The sequence below is a fragment of the Micromesistius poutassou genome (assembly GCF_964030765.1).
Source record: "Micromesistius poutassou genome assembly, chromosome: 23".
NCBI classification, from domain to species: Eukaryota; Metazoa; Chordata; class Actinopteri; order Gadiformes; family Gadidae; genus Micromesistius; species Micromesistius poutassou.
In genome coordinates this window covers 905,509-924,193 of record NC_140293.1, presented here as the reverse complement: position 1 = coordinate 924,193, position 18,685 = coordinate 905,509, and the positions used below count along the sequence as shown (strand labels likewise).

The window sequence follows — 18,685 nt, the reverse complement described above, 5'->3', positions numbered from 1 at the left end:
ATGAACGGGACCTCGCGCCGGCTTGCAGCCGCCACTACGAGGTCCCGTTCATCACTGCGCGCAGTTTTAAAAAAAAATCGCGCCGGCTTGCGGCCGCGTCACGTGCCGTCGTAACATGTGTGCTGGCAAGATGTGCACATGTTAGGACCGCACGTGACGCAGCCGCAAGCCGGCACGAGGTCCCGTTCATCACTGCGCGCAGTTTTAAAAAAGCGCAGTTTTAAAAAAAATTCGCAAATTTATGTAATCTGTAGAAGCAGAGGTGCCCTGTGGTGTCCTACTGATTGTTTTGACATTAACATGTAAGACCACATTTAACTGAATTACATGTTGTAACAACTTTAACTAACATTATTAACCCTACATCAATGATCCGATAAATTCCCTAGGAGGAGTTAGTTGAAATACAAGGCGAAAAAGTGAAAGTATTCCATTCAAAATGGCCAACTTTGACAGCACGCCACGGCCATGCCCTTCAATGTACAGTCACAAATAGCACGATTTTGTTTCAGCACCACTTCATGACTGTACTGACCAATTTTGAAGCAGATCCGATAAATTCCCTAGGAGGAGTTAGTTCAAATACAAATTCCCTAGGAGGAGTAAGTTTAATACAAGGCGACGGATTTCAAAAATGGCCAACTTTGACGGCACGCCACGGACACGCCCTTCAACGTACAGTCACAAATAGCACGATTTTGGTTCAGCACCACTTCATGACTGTACTGACCAATTGTGAAGCAGATGCGATAAATTCCCTAGGAGGAGTTCGTTCAAATACAATGCGAAAAAGTGAAATTCCATTCAAAATGGCCAACTTTGACATCACGCCACGGACACGCCCTTCAACGTACAGTCCCAAATAGCACGATTTTGGTTCAGCACCACTTCATGACTGTACTGACCAAATTTGAAGCAGATCCAATAAATTCCCTAGGAGGAGTTAGTTCAAATACAAGGCGACGGAATTCAAAAATGGCCAACTTTGACGGCATGCCACGGACACGCCCTTCAACGTACAATCACAAATAGCACGATTTTGGTTCAGCCCCACTTCATGACTGTACTGACCAATTTTGAAGCAGATCCGATAAATTCCCTAGGAGGAGTTCATTCAAATACAAGGCAAAAAAGTGAAAAAAATTCAAAATGGCCGCCAAATGTGAAAATTAGAAATGCAAATAGCCGACTTCCTGTGGGGTTTGGGGCATGGGTCCAAGAGGCTTTTCTGTAGGTATGGGCACATTGTACGTGAATACTGAGTTTCATACATATTGGTGAAACGTGGCGCAGGGGCTGCTTTTTAAAGTTCCTGTAGGGGGCGCTACAAAAAATAGAAACACGAATTTTGGTATGTGAGCTATCGGCACCAGTTTACACGTGTGCTGTGAATTTCATATTCATAACTATTACGGTCTCCGCACAGTGATTTTGAGGCTCTGGCGGCCATGTTGTTTTTTAAATCGACTAAATTTTTGGTGAGCAGTTAGAACTTTGGTACCTAACGGCCACTAAGTCAGTCCTGCTGAAATCAAACATTGCGTCTATGAACTGTGGCGATTTTAGTGTCAGGCCACGCCCATTTCGATGCCACGCCCCATTTGAAAATATGTTGACTTTATCTTGTTCAGAATTTGATTCTGAACAACTTTTGTATTGGGGCCAACATCATAGGCGTCCAACTTGACGTTGATATGAGCAATTAACTATTTTCGAGGTTTCAACCACACCCCTTTTAGAACTCGTTGGTGCTCTAATCTTTATTGTACAGACTAATCCTTAAGTCAGATTGAAGATAATGGGCCATATATGATATGTGCCAAAGGATTTTGGTAAAAGTCGAAAAACCTGGGATCCTTGGGGAATTTACTGTTTTTAACTAAATTCAAAATGGCGGAAAATATGGCTACCGGAAGTGTTCAGTTCAAGAGACTTTTTTGTTCATCATGAGGATATGCATATGTGTGCAAAATTTCATGAGTGTAGGTCAAACCGGTGATGCGTGCTGCTTGTGCAAAGTTTGCACTTTTGAACAGTTGCTATAGCGCCACCTAGGGGCGAATGTGAATTTGAGGGCTAGAATATCAAATTTTTCACCAGTCCCCACAATTGCACCAAAAAAATTTGAGTTTTAGAATATGTGCAGGGGGGGAAAAATGCAGTCGAAGATGAGGGAAAATAAGAAGAAGAATAATAATAAACATGAGGGTTTCAATAGGGACCTTGCCATGTTTGGCTCGGTCCCTAAAAAAGCGGACCAATAACAATAGGGACCTTGCCAGTTTTGGCTCGGTCCCTAATAAACGGACCAAAAACAATAGGGACCTTGCCAGTTCTGGCTCGGTCCCTAATAATTAAAACTGCGCGCAGTGATGAACGGGACCTCGTAACATGTGCGCTTTTTTAAAACTGCGCGCAGTGATGAACGGGACCTCGTAACATGTGCGCTGCCACGAGGTCCCGTTCATCACTGCGCGCAGTTTTAATTTTAATTTTTAGCGAACTTATGTAATTTTAACTTTTTGCGAACTTATGTAATCTGTAGAAGCAGATGAGATTGATTCCCTAGGAGGAGTTTGTTGAAATACAAGGCGAAAAAGTGAAAAAATTCCATGAAAAATGGCCAACTTTGAAGGCACGCCACGGACACACCCTTCAACGTACAGTCACAAATAACACGGCGTTGGTTGAGCCCCATCTTTTTACTGTACTGACCAATTGTGAAGAAGATCCGATAAATTCCGTAGGAGGAGTTCGTTCAAATACAAGGCGAAAAAAGCGAAAATAAGAGCACGGAATTCAAAACGGCCAACTTTGAAGGCACGCCACGGACACGCCCTTCAACGTACAGTCAGAAATAACACGGCGTTGGTTGAGCCCCATTTTTTGACTGTACTGACCAATCGTGAAGCAGATCCGATAAATTCCCTAGGAGGAGTTCGTTGAAATACAAGGCGAAAAAGTGAAATTTGCCGCCGAGAGTGCAAATGAAAAAAAGAAAATTTCCGACTTCCGGTAGGGTTTGGGGCATGGTTCCAAGAGGCTTTTCTGTAGGTATTGGCATGTTGTACGTGCATACCGAGTTTCATACATATTGGTGAAACGTGGCGCAGGGGCTGCTTTTTAAAGATCCTGTAGGGGGCGCTACAAACATGACAACCACGATTTTTGGTATGTGAGGTACAGGCAACAGTCTACACGTGTCCTGTGAATTTCATATTCATAACTATTACGGTCTCCGCAGAGTGATTTTGAGCCTCTGGCGGCCATGTTGTTTTTCCAATCGACTTAATTTTACTTGAGCAGTTAGAACTTTGGTCCCCAAAGGCCACTGAGTTGGTCCCGCTCAAATCAAACATAGCGTCTATGAACTGTGGCTATTTTAGTAACAGGTCACGCCCATTTTGAAGCCACGCCCCATAATTTTTTTTTTTTACTCTATCTTGTTCAGAATTTGATTCTGAACAACTTTAGTAGAGAGGTCCAACATCATAGGAGTCCAATTCATGTAGATATGTGCAATTTACCAATTTTTTGGTAAAAAACACACCTCTTTTCGAACTCAATGGCTCATGGGTACTTGCTACTTTAGTGTACAGACTAATCCTTATGTCAAATTGAAGATAATAGGCTATAGATCATATGTGGCAAAGGATTTTTGTGAAAGTCGAAAAACTTGGGATCCTTGGGGAATTTACTGTTTTTAACTAAATTCAAAATGGCGGGAAATGTGGCTACCGGAAGTGCTAAGTTAGTATCTGCAAATTTGTTCATCATGAGGTTTTGCATGTGTGGCAAAAGTTTCATGTGTGTAGGTCAAGCTGGTGACGAGATATGCTTGTGTAAAGGTCGAAATTTTTGCATAGTTGGTATAGCGCCACCTTGGGGCCAATCTGAATTTGACGGCTAGAATATCTAAGTTACAGCAGTCCCACCAAATGTGGCAAATAAAAATGAGTTTTCGTATATGTTCAGGGGGGGGAAAATGCAGTCAAAGTTCCTGGAAAAGAAGAAGAATAATAATCAGACCAAAAACAATAGGGACCTTGCCAGTTTGGCTCGGTCCCTAATTAAAACTGCGCGCAGTGATGAACGGGACCTCGTAACATGTGCGCTTTTTAAAAACTGCGCGCAGTGATGAACGGGACCTCGTAACATGTGCGCTTTTTTAAAACTGCGCGCAGTGATGAACGGGACCTCGTAACATGTGCGCTTTTTTAAAACTGCGCGCAGTGATGAACGGGACCTCGTAACATGTGCGCTTTTTTAAAACTGCGCGCAGTGATGAACGGGACCTCGTAACATGTGCGCTTTTTAAAAACTGCGCGCAGTGATGAACGGGACCTCGTAACATGTGCGCTTTTTTAAAACTGCGCGCAGTGATGAACGGGACCTCGTAACATGTGCGCTTTTTTAAAACTGCGCGCAGTGATGAACGGGACATCGTAACATGTGCGCTTTTTTAAAACTGCGCGCAGTGATGAACGGGACCTCGTAACATGTGCGCTGCTACGAGGTCCCGTTCATCACTGCGCGCAGTTTTAATTTTAATTTTTTGCGAATTCATGTAATCTGTAGAAGCAGATGAGATACATTCCCTAGGAGGAGTTTGTTGAAATACAAGGCGAAAAAGTGAAAAAATTCCATGAAAAACGGCCAACTTTGAAGGCACGCCACGGACACACCCTTCAACGTACAGTCACAAATAACACGGCGTTGGTTGAGCTCCATTTTTTGACTGTACTGACCAATTGTGAAGCAGATCTGATAAATTCCCTAGGAGGAGTTCGTTAAAGTACAAGGCGAAAAAAGCGAAAATAAGAGCACGGAATTCAAAACGGCCAATTTGAAGGCACGCCACGGACACGCCCATCAACGTACAGTCACAAATAACACGGCGTTGGTTCAGCCCCATTTTTTGACTGTACTGACCAATCGTGAAGCAGATCCGATAAATTCCCTAGGAGGAGTTCGTTCAAATACAAGGCGAAAAAGTGAAATTTGCCGCCGAGAGTGAAAATGAAAAAAAGAAAATTTCCGACTTCCGGTAGGGTTTGGGGCATGGTTCCAAGAGGCTTTTCTGTAGGTATTGGCATGTTGTACGTGCATACCGAGTTTCATACATATTGGTGAAACGTGGCGCAGGGGCTGCTTTTTAAAGTTCCTGTAGGGGGCGCTGAAAACACGACAACCACTATTTTTGGTATGTGAGCTACAGGCACCACTCTACACGTGTCCTGTGAATTTCATATTCATAACTATTACGGTCTCCGCAGAGTGATTTTGAGGCTCTGGCGGCCATGTTGTTTTTCCAATCGACTTAATTTTACTTGAGCAGTTAGAACTTTGGTCCACAAAGGCCACTGAGTTGGTCCCGCTCAAATCAAACATTGCGTCTATGAACTGTGGCTATTTTAGTAACAGGCCACGCCCATTTTGAAGCCACGCCCCATAATTTTTTTTTTTTACTCTATCTTGTTCAGAATTTGATTCTGAACAACTTTAGTAGAGGGGTCCAAGATCATAGGAGTCCAATTCATGTAGATATGTGCAATTTACCAATTTTTTGGTAAAAACCACACCCCTTTTCGAACTCAATGGCTCATGGGTACTTGCTACTTTAGTGTACAGACTAATCCTTAAGTCAAATTGAAGATAATGGGCCATAGATGATATGTGCCAAAGGATTTTTGTCAAAGTCGAAAAACCTGGGACCCTTGGGGAATTTACTGTTTTTAACTAAATTCAAAATGGCGGGAAATCTGGCTACCGGAAGTGCTAAGTTAGTATCTGCAAATTTGTTCATCATGAGGATTAGCATGTGTGGCAAAAGTTTCATGAGTGTAGGTCCAACCAGTGACGAGTTATGCTTGTGTAAAGGTTGAAATTTTGGCATAGTTGGTATAGCGCCACCTTGGGGCCAATCTGAATTAGACGGCTAGAATATCTAAGTTTCAGCAGTCCCACCAAATGTGCCAAATAAAAGTGAGTTTTCGTATATGTGCAGGGGGGGAAAAATGCAGTCGAAGTTTACTAAAAAGAATAATAATAATCAGACCAAAAACAATAGGGACCTTGCAGGTTCTGCTCGGTCCCTAATAGGGACCTTGCAGGTTCTGCTCGGTCCCTAATAATCGGATCAAAAACAATAGGGACCTTGCAGGTTCTGCTCGGTCCCTAATTAAAACTGCGCGCAGTGATGAACGGGACCTCGTAACATGTGCGCTTTTTTAAAACTGCGCGCAGTGATGAACGGGACCTCGTAACATGTGCGCTTTTTTAAAACTGCGCGCAGTGATGAACGGGACCTCGTAACATGTGCGCTTTTTTAAAACTGCGCGCAGTGATGAAAAAGTGAAAAAATTCCATGAAAAACTGCCAACTTTGAAGGCACACCACGGACACACCCTTCAACGTACAGTCACAAATAACACGGCGTTGGTTGAGCCCCATTTTTTGACTGTACTGACCAATTGTGAAGCAGATCCGATAAATTCCCTAGGAGGAGTTCGTTCAAGTACAAGGCGAAAAAAGCGAAAATAAGCACGGAATTCAAAACGGCCAACTTTGAAGGCACGCCACGGACATGCCCATCAACGTACAGTCACAAATAACACGGCGTTGGTTGAGCCCCATTTTGTGACTGTACTGACCAATTGTGAAGCAGATCCGATAAATTCCCTAGGAGGAGTTCGTTCAAATACAAGGCGAAAAAGTGAAATTTGCCGGTAAAAAAGTGAAATTTGCCGGTAAAAGTGCAAATTAAAAAAGAAAACAGCCGACTTCCGGTGGGTTTTGGGGCATGGGTCCAAGAGGCTTTTCTGTAGGTATTGTCATGTTGTACGTGCCTACCGAGTTTCATACATATTGGTGAAACGTGGCGCAGGGGTTGCTTTTTAAAGATCCTGTAGGGGGCGCTACAAACATGACAACCACGATTTTTGGTATGTGAGGTACAGGCAACAGTCTACACGTGTCCTGTGAATTTCATATTCATAACTATTACGGTCTCCGCAGAGTGATTTTGAGCCTCTGGCGGCCATGTTGTTTTTCCAATCGACTTAATTTTACTTGAGCAGTTAGAACTTTGGTCCCCAAAGGCCACTGAGTTGGTCCCGCTCAAATAAAACATAGCGTCTATGAACTGTGGCTATTTTAGTAACAGGCCACGCCCATTTTGAAGCCACGCCCCATAATTTTTTTTTTTTACTCTATCTTGTTCAGAATTTGATTCTGAACAACTTTAGTAGAGAGGTCCAACATCATAGGAGTCCAATTCATGTAGATATGTGCAATTTACCAATTTTTTGGTAAAAAACACACCTCTTTTCGAACTCAATGGCTCATGGGTACTTGCTACTTTAGTGTACAGACTAATCCTTATGTCAAATTGAAGATAATGGGCCATAGATGATATGTGCCAAAGGATTTTTGTGAAACTCGAAGAACCTGGGATCCTTGGGGAATTTACTGTTTTTAACTAAATTCAAAATGGCGGGAAATGTGGCTACCGGAAGTCCTAAGTTAGTATCTGCAAATTTGTTCATCATGAGGTTTTGCATGTGTGGCAAAAGTTTCATGAGTGTAGGTCCAACCAGTGACGAGTTATGCTTGTGTAAACGTTGAAATTTTGGCATAGTTGGTATAGCGCCACCTTGGGGCCAATGTGAATTTGACGGCTAGAATATCAAATTTTACAGCAGTCCCACCAAATGTGCCAAATAAAAATGAGTTTTCGTATATGTTCAGGGGGGGAAAAATGCAGTCGAAGTCGACTAAAAAAAGAATAATAATAATTAAAACTGCGCGCAGTGATGAACGGGACCTCGTAACATGTGCGCTTTTTTAAAACTGCGCGCAGTGATGAACGGGACCTCGTAACATGTGCGCTGCCACGAGGTCCCGTTCATCACTGCGCGCAGTTTTAATTTTAAATTTTAGCGAATTCATGTAATCTGTAGAAGTAGATGAGATACATTCCCTAGGAGGAGTTTGTTGAAATACAAGGCGAAAAAGTGAAAAAATTCCATTCAAAATGGCCAACTTTGACGGCACGCCACGGACACGCCCTTCAACGTACAGTCACAAATAACACGGCGTTGGTTGAGCCCCATTTTTTGACTGTACTGGCTAATTTTGAAGCAGATCCGATAAATTCCCTAGGAGGAGTTCGTTCAAGTACAAGGCGAAAAAAGCGCAAATAAGACCACCGAATTCAAAACGGCCAACTTTGACGGCACACCACGGACACGCCCTTCAACGTACAGTCACAAATAACACGGCGTTGGTTGAGCCCCATTTTTTGACTGTACTGACCAATCGTGAAGCAGATCCGATAAATTCCCTAGGAGGAGTTCGTTCAAATACAAGGCGAAAAAGTGAAATTTGCCGCCGAGAGTGCAAATGAATAAAAGAAAATTTCCGACTTCCGGTAGGGTTTGGGGCATGGTTCCAAGAGGCTTTTCTGTAGGTATTGGCATGTTGTACGTGCATACCGAGTTTCATACATATTGGTGAAACGTGGCGCAGGGGCTGCTTTTTAAAGTTCCTGTAGGGGGCGCTGAAAACACGACAACCACTATTTTTGGTATGTGAGCTACAGGCACCAGTTTACACGTGTCCTGTGAATTCCATATTCATAACTATTACAGTCTCCGCAGTGCGATTTACCCTCCTCTGGCGGCCATGTTGATTTTCCAATCTACGTAATTTGATTTGAGCAGTTAGAACTTTGGTCCCCAAAGGCGACTGAGTTGGTCCCGCTCAAATCAAACATTGCGTCTATGAACTGTGGCTATTTTAGTAACAGGCCACGCCCATTTTGAAGCCACGCCCCATAATTATTTTTTTTTACTCTATCTTGTTCAGAATTTGATTCTGAACAACTTTTGTATCTGGGTCAACATCATAGGAGTGAAAGTTGATGTTGATATGAGCAATTAACTTTTGAGTAATTTTTAACCACACCCATTTTAGAACTCAAAGGCTCATGGGAGCTTTAAACTTTATTGTACAGACTAATCCTTATGGCAGATTGAAGATAATGGGCCATAGATTATATGTGCCAAAGGATTTTTGTCAAAGTGGAAAAACCTGGGATCCTTAGGCAATTTGCTGTTTTTAACATAATTCAAAATGGCGGAAAATCTGGCAACCCGGAAAATTTCAGTTCAAGAGACTTTTTTGATCATCATGAGGATTTGCATGTGTGTGCAAAGTTTCATGAGTGTAAGTCAAACCAGTGACGCGTGCTGCTTGTGCAAAGTTTGCACTTTTGAACAGTTGGTATAGCGCCACCTTGGGGCCAATGTGAATTTGACGGCTAGAATATCAAATTTTTCACCAGTCCCCACAAATGTGCCAAATAAAAATGAGTTTTCGTATATGTTCAGGGGGGGAAAAATGCAGTCAAAGTGCTGAAAAATAAGAAGAAGAATAATCGGACCAAAAACAATAGGGACCTTGCCAGTTCTGGCTCGGTCCCTAATAATCGGATCAAAAACAATAGGGACCTTGCAGGTTCTGCTCGGTCCCTAAAAATCTGGGCCTATCATTGGGCCTATTGCCCTCAATGACTGAAGCTATTGGTTGTAATTTGGCTATGTTTATTAGGGACCGAGCCAAACATGGCAAGGACCCTATTGAAACCCTCGTGATTATTCTTCCGCCGTATTTTCCAGCACTTTGACTGCATTTTTCCCCCCCTGAACATATACGAAAACTCAATTTTTTTTGGTGCAATTGTGGGGACTGGTGAAAAATTTGATATTCTAGCCCTCAAATTCACATTCGCCCCTAGGTGGCGCTATAGCAACTGTTCAAAAGTGCAAACTTTGCACAAGCAGCACGCGTCACCAGTTTGACCTACACTCATGAAACTTTACACACACATGAAAATCCTCATGATGAACAAAAAAGTCTCTTGAACTGAACATTTCCGGGTTGCCAGATTTTCCGCCATTTTGAATTATGTTAAAAACAGCAAATTGCCTAAGGATCCCAGGTTTTTCGACTTTGACAAAAATCCTTTGGCAGATATCATCTATGGCCGATTATCTTCAATATGACTTAAGGATTAGTCTGTACAATAAAATTTCAAGCTCCCATGAGCCATTGAGTTCTAAAATGGGTGTGGTTGAAAATGCCTAAAAAGTAAATTGCTCATATCAACATCAAGTTGGACTCCTATGATGTTGACCCAGATACAAAAGTTGTTCAGAATCAAATTCTGAACAAGATAAAGTAAAAAAAAATTAAAATGGGGCGTGCCATCGGAATGGGCGTGGCCTGTCACTAAAAGCGCCACAGTTCATAGACACAATGTTTGATTTGAGCGGAACAAACTTAGTGGCCATTGAGGACCAAAGTTTCAACTGCTCAAGTAAAATGAAGTCGATTGCCAAAACAACATGGCCGCCAGAGGAGGGTAAATCACTCAGCGGAGACCGTAATAGTTATGGCGGAGACCGTAATAGTTATGAATATGAAATTCACAGGACACGTGTAGACTGGTGCCTGTAGCTCACATACCAAAAATCCTGGTTCTCATGTTTGTAGCGCCCCCTACAGGAACTTTAAAAAGCAGCCCCTGCGCCACGTTTCACCAATATGTATGAAACTCGGTATGCACGTACAATGTGGCAATACCTACAGAAAAGCCTCTTGGACCCATGCTCCAAAACCCACCGGAAGTCGGAAATTTTAATTTTTTCATTTTCACTCTTGGTGGCCATTTTGAATTTTTTTCACTTTTTTGCCTTGTATTTGAATGAACTCCTCCTAGGGAATTTATCGGATCTGCTTCAAAATTGGTCAGTACAGTCATGAAGTGGTGCTGAACCAAAATCGTGCTATTTGTGACTGTACGTTGAAGGGCGTGTCCGTGGCATGCCGTCAAAGTTGGCCATTTTTGAATTCCGTCGCCTTGTATTTGAACTAACTCCTCCTAGGGAATTTATCGGATCTGCTTCAAAATTGGTCAGTACAGTCATGAAGTGGTGCTGAACCAAAATCGTGCTATTTGTGACTGTACGTTGAAGGGCGTGTCCGTGGCGTGATGTCAAAGTTGGCCATTTTGAATGGAATTTCACTTTTTCGCATTGTATTTGAACGAACTCCTCCTAGGGAATTTATCGCATCTGCTTCACAATTGGTCAGTACAGTCATGAAGTGGTGCTGAATCAAAATCGTGCTATTTGTGACTGTACGTTGAATGGCGTGGCCGTGGCGTGCCGTCAAAGTTGGCCGTTTTGAATTCCGTGGTCTTATTTTCGCTTTTTTCCCCTTGTATTTGAACGAACTCCTCCTAGGGTATTTATCGGATCAGCTTCACAATTACTCAGTACAGTCAAAAAATGGTGCTCAACCAACGCCGTGTTATTTGCGACTGTACGTTGAGGGGCGTGTCCGTGGCGTGCCGTCAAATTTGTCCGTTTTGAATTCCGTGGTCTTATTTTCGCTTTTTTCCCCTTGTATTTGAACGAACTCCTCCTAGGGAATTTATCGGATCTGCTTAAAAATTGGTCAGTACAGTCATGAAGTGGTGCTGAAACAAAATCGTGCTATTTGTGACTGTACGTTGAAGGGCGTGTCCGTGGCATGCCGTCAAAGTTGGCCATTTTTGAATTCCGTCGCCTTGTATTTGAACTAACTCCTCCTAGGGAATTTACCTCATCTGCTTCTACAGATTACATAAATTCGCGATTTTTTTTTAAAACTGCGCTTTTTTAAAGCTGCGCGCAGTGATGAACGGGACCTCGTGCCGGCTTGCGGCTGCGTCACGTGCGGTCCTAACATGTGCACATCTTGCCAGCACACATGTTACGACGGCACGTGACGCGGCCGCAAGCCGGCGCGAATTTTTTTTAAAACTGCGCGCAGTGATGAACGGGACCTCTTACCGGCTTGCGGCTGCATCACGTGCGGTCCTAACATGTGCACATCTTGCCAGCACACATGTTAGGACGGCACGTGACGCGGCCGCAAGCCGGCGCGAGGTCCCGTTCATCACTGCACGCAGTTTTAAAATTTTCAATTTATTTTTACAATTGTTTTAAGAAAGATTAAGACACAAGACCAAAAGTGATGCCATTTAAAATGCATCATGCTCTGAATTATTCACTAACATCCTTTCCACAATATCAAACCGAACGGTCAGACTAACAAACAATTAAAAGAACAACAAGACAACATCATTTCACAACTATTTACATGGGCTGTAAGCCTAACATTGTTTGAGTCAAATGTGGATGTTAATGGATGTTTCAGAATGTTGGTCATGGTGTTAAACCAAATTGAGGTGTTAAACCAAGATTGAGGGACTTCATTTATAGATCAAGTCAATCATCCTCGCTGTTTGTGTTGCAAAGATATCAGTGACCTGGTCATACCAAACGGGATATTTTTTAAGTGATTCCAGAATAATGGCGAGTGTTTTCGCCACCCTTTCAGACGGCTTGGTAACCCAACGGTGGAGAACCGAAAAATAGGTAGACTCAGCTCGTTTATTTCGACGGACTTTTGGCGGTGGAAACGCCAATATAAGCGAACAGAGCCGCACTGTACCGCAACGAACCGCAACGAACCGCACCGCGCTTGGAAACGAGGCTGCAGCGCGGGTTTGTTCTCGTAACCGAGACAGCGTTGCCAGATTGGGCACATTTTCCGCCCAATGATTATTTTTCCAACCTAACGTGGTTAAAAGTAGACCTGTAAATCTGACCAATCTGGCAACACTGAGCCTAGCCAGGGCTCCTGCTTATTGGTTCATAGCGCAGTGCGTATGAACCAACATAGACACACTCTTTACATACAGATATAGGTACACATATACATACACACAGAGTGACACGTTTACATAATATTTACTGCACTGAAGTAAAAGAAGAGAAATGCATAACATGAGTCTGCAAGTCAGTCAGAGAGAGAGGGGAGAGAGGGGGAGAGGGAGGGAAGGGGGAGAGAGAGAGAGAGAGAGAGAGAGAGCGAGAGAGAGCAGGTAAACGTTAGAGTGAGAGGGTGGGAGGATTTAGAGGGAGTGACTGAAGGTGGGAGGCTTTCTGCTCGGATGAAGTAGTGTGGAACAAAAGGAGGTGTACGGATGGATAAAGAGAATGAACGAGAGAGAGACAGTGAGAGAGAGTGAGAGAGAGGGATTTGAGCGATGGTGTATGCTGGCTACAGGAGCTACAGTTAGTGTCAGTGTTAGAGAGCGATATAATGGGTTGTATGGGATGGATAGGGGAGCAGTATGTCACCTCTCAACACACCATCCTGGAGAAAGGTAGCGAGAAATAAATATTTGTAGTATCTTGACCATTTCCTGACTACATATAATCTTAGCTTAGATTTGTACATTTTTTACTATTGCATGTTCATATTTTTATTTCATTTGAATTGTGTTTTACTTTCTGTGCTTTGGCAATAAAAATGCGAATGAATCTTGAATCCTGAGAGAGAGAGAGAGAGAGAGAGAGAGAGGGAGAGTGTGTGAGAGAGAGAGAGAGAGAGAGAGAGAGAGAGAGAGAGAGAGAGAGAGAGAGAGAGAGAGAGAGAGAGAGAGAGAGAGAGAGGAGAGAGAGAGAGAAAGAGAAAGAGAAAGAGAGAGAGAGAGTGAGAGTGTGTGAGAGAGAGAGAGAGAGAGAGAGGGAGAGTGTGTGAGAGAGAGAGAGAGAGAAGAGAGAGAGAGAGATAGAGAGAGAGAGAGAGAGAGAGGAAGAGAGAGAGAGAGTGAGAGTGTGTGAGAGAGAGAGAAAGAGAGAGAGGGGGGGAAACAGTGGATATGAGTTCTATCCCATTTTAATGTAATCTCTCTATCTTTAAGGAGCTGCATGCTGACAGCTTAATCCAGAACCAACATTATCAGGTAGGAACACTGTCTGTCTGTCTGTCTGTCTGTCTGTCTGTCTGTCTGTCTGTCTGTCTGATAGACATGTAGACTGCCTGCCTCTCTGTCTGCCTTCAAGCTATGAATTCTTGATGCCCTTTTATTTTGATATCCATCAATCCATCCATTCTAAAGCTGTCATAAAGCTTTTATTTTGATATTTCAAGATTGTGTAAGAGCGCTTTTTTCTCTCGCAATTAGTGGCCGCGTTTAATTCAACATCAGGCCACCTAGCGTGTGCTTCACTGCTTTATACCCTGTGTGGTACCTGAGCAGCTCTGAGCAGGTGTGGTAACCATGGTGACTTGACTCTAACAGGAAGTGATTCGTAGCCTTGTGAAGCGGTACGTGGCGGCCATGATACGCAGCGCAAAGACCGACGAAGGACTCACCGAGGAGAACTTTAAGGTGACGTAGAACACACACACACACCCGCTGCTCCCTCCCCCACTGTGGTTTGATTGAGTCTCACGGTTCTCACACATCCGGATCTATAGCAATGGCCAGAAGCCAAACATATATCATCTTGACCAGGACTCCCTGGAAGAAGAGATATTGTATCTCAATGGGACCTTCCTGGTAAAATAACGGATAAATACAATATATATATATGCATGAGAATCAGCAGACTCAAAACAAACATATAAGCAACAAAAAAACAATTGACGTCCAACCTGAGGGTGATTTATTTATCGCCCCCCCCCCCCCCCCCACCACAGGAGTTGAAGCAGGACATCTCCAGCTTCCGCTACGAGGTCCTCGATCTCCTGGCAACCGCCGGCCCCCGCGCAGACACTACTCCTCCTCCAGCGAGCCAATGAAAGACGAGGGGGCGGCGACCTCAGAGGAAGACAGCGAATCGTGCGACGGCGGCGGCGGCGGCGGCGGCGGAGGAGGAGGAGGAGGAGGAGGAGGAGGAGGAGGAGGAGGAGGTCAGAAGACGAAGAGCGTGAGTTTCCTGGAGGCTCAGCAGGACCAGGAGTCGGCCCAGGGCCTGTACGGCGTGTCGGCGCTGGTGCGCTCCATCTCGGGCCTGACGGGGGGCGAGAGAGAGGGCGAGAGAGAGGGCGAGTCGGGGCAGGTGGAGGTGGAGGCGCGGGACCTGGAGGAGGGGGTGAGATGGAGGTACGAGGAGCAGGGCGAGGAGGTGCCGAGGAGCAACGGCCTGAAGGCGGCCGCCGTGCCCCCCCCTCCTCTGACGCTGCTCCCCGCCGCCTCCGCCGCCTCCTCCTCCTCCTCCACCTCCTTCTCCTCCTCCCTCTCCTCCACGCTGGCCCACACCAGGAGCAGGCTGCAGCGCCTCACCTCCACCCGGAGCAAGACGGACTCCTTCAGCAGCCTCTCCTACCTGTTCTCCCAGCCGCGCCCAGCGCAAGGCCCCGCCGCCGCCGGCGCGCCCCCTCCGCCAGTCCCCCTCCTCCTACACCATCTCCGACGGCCTGCTGGACGCCGACCTGGGCCTGGGCCTGGGCCGCGCCGCCAGCCGCAGCGAGACGCGCCTCAACGAGCTGGCCCTGCTGGACCCCTCCCTCTCCCCCGCGGCGGACCAATGGCAGGGACGCGCTGCTGACGTTGCCCCTCCCGCCGCCGTGCCCCTGCCAATCGCTGCACTGTGCTTCCAACCTGTCGGAGTCCAGCGCGCGCCTGCTGGACTCCAGCGAGGACGTGTTCCAGGGACTGGGGGGAGGAGTCGGGAGAGGGGGGGGCCGGCGGCGGCGGGGGAGGGCGGGGTCTCATGCTGATGGGCGGGTGGGTCGGGCCGTGCGGCGACGCCGCCGACGACGGCTGTGACGTCACGGAGGACTCGGTCACCACCCAGCTATAGACAAGCGAGCTACGCGACGGCACACCCGTGGGGATACCTACCTGTAGGCTATAGGCTACCTGGCTACACGCCACCTAGGCTATAGCTTTAGGCTGGCCAGGCCATGGCTGTCACGGGGGGGGGCCACGCCACGCACAGACCGTTTGGAACTCTGGGCTCCTCTCCGCAGAGGGATGGTGTGATGAGTCACACAGAGAAAGAGGAGAGAGAGGGGATGTTTTTAGAAGTGCATGTGGTGCTGCGTGAGGCTGGTCTGACTACATTTAGAGTTCTCTCCCCCCCCCCCCCCCCTTTCGTATCGAGCATGACCACCTGGGCACCGAGCCAGGAACCCAAACACAGGGGGGCCCCTCAACTCCCTGTGATCTCCTTAGACCCATAGCTTCTCAGAGCATGAAGAACCATCCTCCCAGACGTTAGGATTTCTCTTCAAACTGGTTTACTGCCAGTGTATCTCAATAGCAATGATTTCTCCTTCGAAACCGGTTTCAAGTGAATGGAACTGAACAGAGTGTATTGATGCAGTGTCTCTCTGAATCGTGATCCAAACCATCGAGTATACCTTTACTTTCCATCGGCTCAAGAATGGATTATCTCCACTAGAGACCATAGCATCGACAGGTTTTGATAATGGAATAGATAAGTTAAGTACGTTATGGAATATTGGAACTTTCCGGAATCTTCTACAATTGGGAAAAGGAACGCAATGGAACCACTGACCCCAGCTTCTCTGCCTCGCTCTCTCCCCCTCACTCTCTCTTTCAATCTAACTCTCTCTCTCTCTAGCTCGCTCTCTAGCTCTCTCTTGCTCCCGCTCTCTCTCGCTCCTTATAGGGCCAAGGATCTGTCCTTTATGTTATCAACATTTATAGTAATAATAATAATAATAATATGAATAATATACTTTTTACTGGTTCTCTTTGCTTGGTGAAGAGTCGTCTGGTGTGCCAGCTTCTCGCTCTGCTCTTCCTGAATATGTTTCACATATTTTCATGGTTAATAAATGTTTATTAACGCAATTTAAAATGTATTTACATGAGGTTGTGAGGAGGGAGGGATAGGAAGGAGGGGAGGAATTAATGGAGGATGGATAGCAGGAAGGGATGAGAGAAAATAGGCAAGGAAAGGAGGGAGGGAGGAAGGGAGGGAGGAGAGAGGTTGGGTTAGAGTTAGAGGTAGAGATGGAAGGGAGGGAGCGAGGGAGGGAGAAATGAGAGAGGTTGGGTAAGGATTAGAGGTAGGGATGGAGGGGGGAGAGAGGGAGGGAGAAGGGGGAGAGAGGGGCTGGGTTAGGGTTAGAGGTAGGGATGGAGGGGGGAGAGAGGGAGGGAGAAGGGGGAGAGAGGGGCTGGGTTAGGGTTAGAGGTAGGGATGGAGGGGGGAGGGAGGGAAGGAGAAGGGGGAGAGAGGGGCTGGGTTAGGGTTAGAGGTAGGGATGGAGGAGGGAGGGAGGGAAGGAGAAGGGGAGAGAGGGGCTGGGTTAGGGTTAGAGGTAGGGATGGAGGGGGGAGGGAGGGAAGGAGAAGGGGGAGAGAGGGGCTGGGTTAGGGTTAGAGGTGGGGATGGAGGGGGGAGGGAGAAGGGGGTAAGGGAAGTTCTCAAAGAAGAATAAATGGTGGGGAGAAATATGAAGAAAGAAAGAAGGAAACGTAACTGAAGAGAATGTTTGGTTATTTTTCTATGCGTGAATATATTTTCACTAGAATGTTACTAGAGCTTTGTTTCGATAGGCTGACCTGGCCCTCCAAAGGTTTGTCCTGATTGGCTGATATTTTGACTCTGGTTTAACTCCTGTCAACAACACAGAATTATGCATGTTTGACCCAAACCTCAGACCCCGTAGACGCACACACACACACACAGACACACACAGACACACACACACACACACACACACACACACACACACACACACACACAGACAATCACACAAACACTCAGAAGCAAACACAGGCATACAAATAGCCTCACAAACACACACACACACACACACACACACACACGTGCACACACTCACATGGTCCTGTGAAGCTGGGTCGTTAGAGTAAGGCATAAGAGTGTCAGGGTTAAGGGTTGGATTCCCCCTGGGGACCTCGTTGCGCTGAAAGCCGCTTTGGTTAAATGTGTTCACCAAACGTCATTTATAATTCATACCGCACACAGACAAACACACCCATCCTATATATATGTATCGCTCTGTCTCTCCCCCTGCCTCAGTATGGAGAGATAGAGTGATGGAGAGATAGAGTGATGGAGAGATAGTGATGGAGATAGAGTGATGGAGAGAGAGTGATGGAGAGATAGTGATGGAGAGATAGTGATGGAGAGAGAGTTATGGAGAGATAGAGTTATGGAGAGATAGAGTTATGGAGAGATAGAGTGATGGAGAGATAGAGTTATGGAGAGATAGAGTTATGGAGAGATAGAGTTATGGAGAGATAGAGTGATGGAGAGATAGAGTGATGGAGAGATAGAGTGATGGAGAGATAGAGAAAGGAGGGGCTGGAGGCCAATTATTCTGCCCTTTATACAACGTCTCAAGAGTCTTCCTCTCAACATCACATAATAATAGAATCACATCTGCCCTTCTCCATGTTTAACAGCATGTTACCAACTCCCCCCCTCCGTTTCTCTCCCTCTTGTCATGAATCACTCACCCCTTCCTAAATCCCTCTCTCCCCCCTATCCCCCTTTTCTCCCCCCTCTCTCCCCCCTCTCTCACTCTCCCCGTCTCTCTCTCCCCCCTCTCTCTCCCCCCGCTCTCTCTCCCCCCTCTCTCTCCCCCCTCTCTCTCTCTCTCTCTCCCCCCACTCTCCCCCCTCTCTCTCCCCTCTCTCTCCCCCCTCTCTCTCTCTCTCCCCCCTCTCTCTCTCCTCCCTCTCTCCCCCCTCTCTCTCTCCCCCTCTCTCTCTCTATGTGTCTATCACTCCCGCCCCTGGATCCACCGCACCATCACTATCAGAATGTCAGAGCAT

At 46.0% G+C, this 18,685-nt stretch overlaps 1 protein-coding gene across 1 annotated transcript in view; it reads left to right on the top strand.

Annotated features, from left to right (window-relative positions):
* The window catches only part of trpc5a (transient receptor potential cation channel, subfamily C, member 5a), a gene marked incomplete at both ends in the record, with an annotated part of 38,104 nt that extends 22,394 nt beyond the window's left edge, over positions 1 to 15,710 (top strand). The window contains 7 exon segments of the mRNA XM_084487458.1: positions 13,823 to 13,864; positions 14,204 to 14,293; positions 14,605 to 14,650; positions 14,653 to 15,242; positions 15,244 to 15,420; positions 15,422 to 15,573; positions 15,575 to 15,710. Of these exon segments, the coding sequence (XP_084343584.1) occupies positions 13,823 to 13,864; positions 14,204 to 14,293; positions 14,605 to 14,650; positions 14,653 to 15,242; positions 15,244 to 15,420; positions 15,422 to 15,573; positions 15,575 to 15,710 (1,233 nt within the window).
* Positions 15,711 to 18,685: the final 2,975 nt, after the last annotated feature.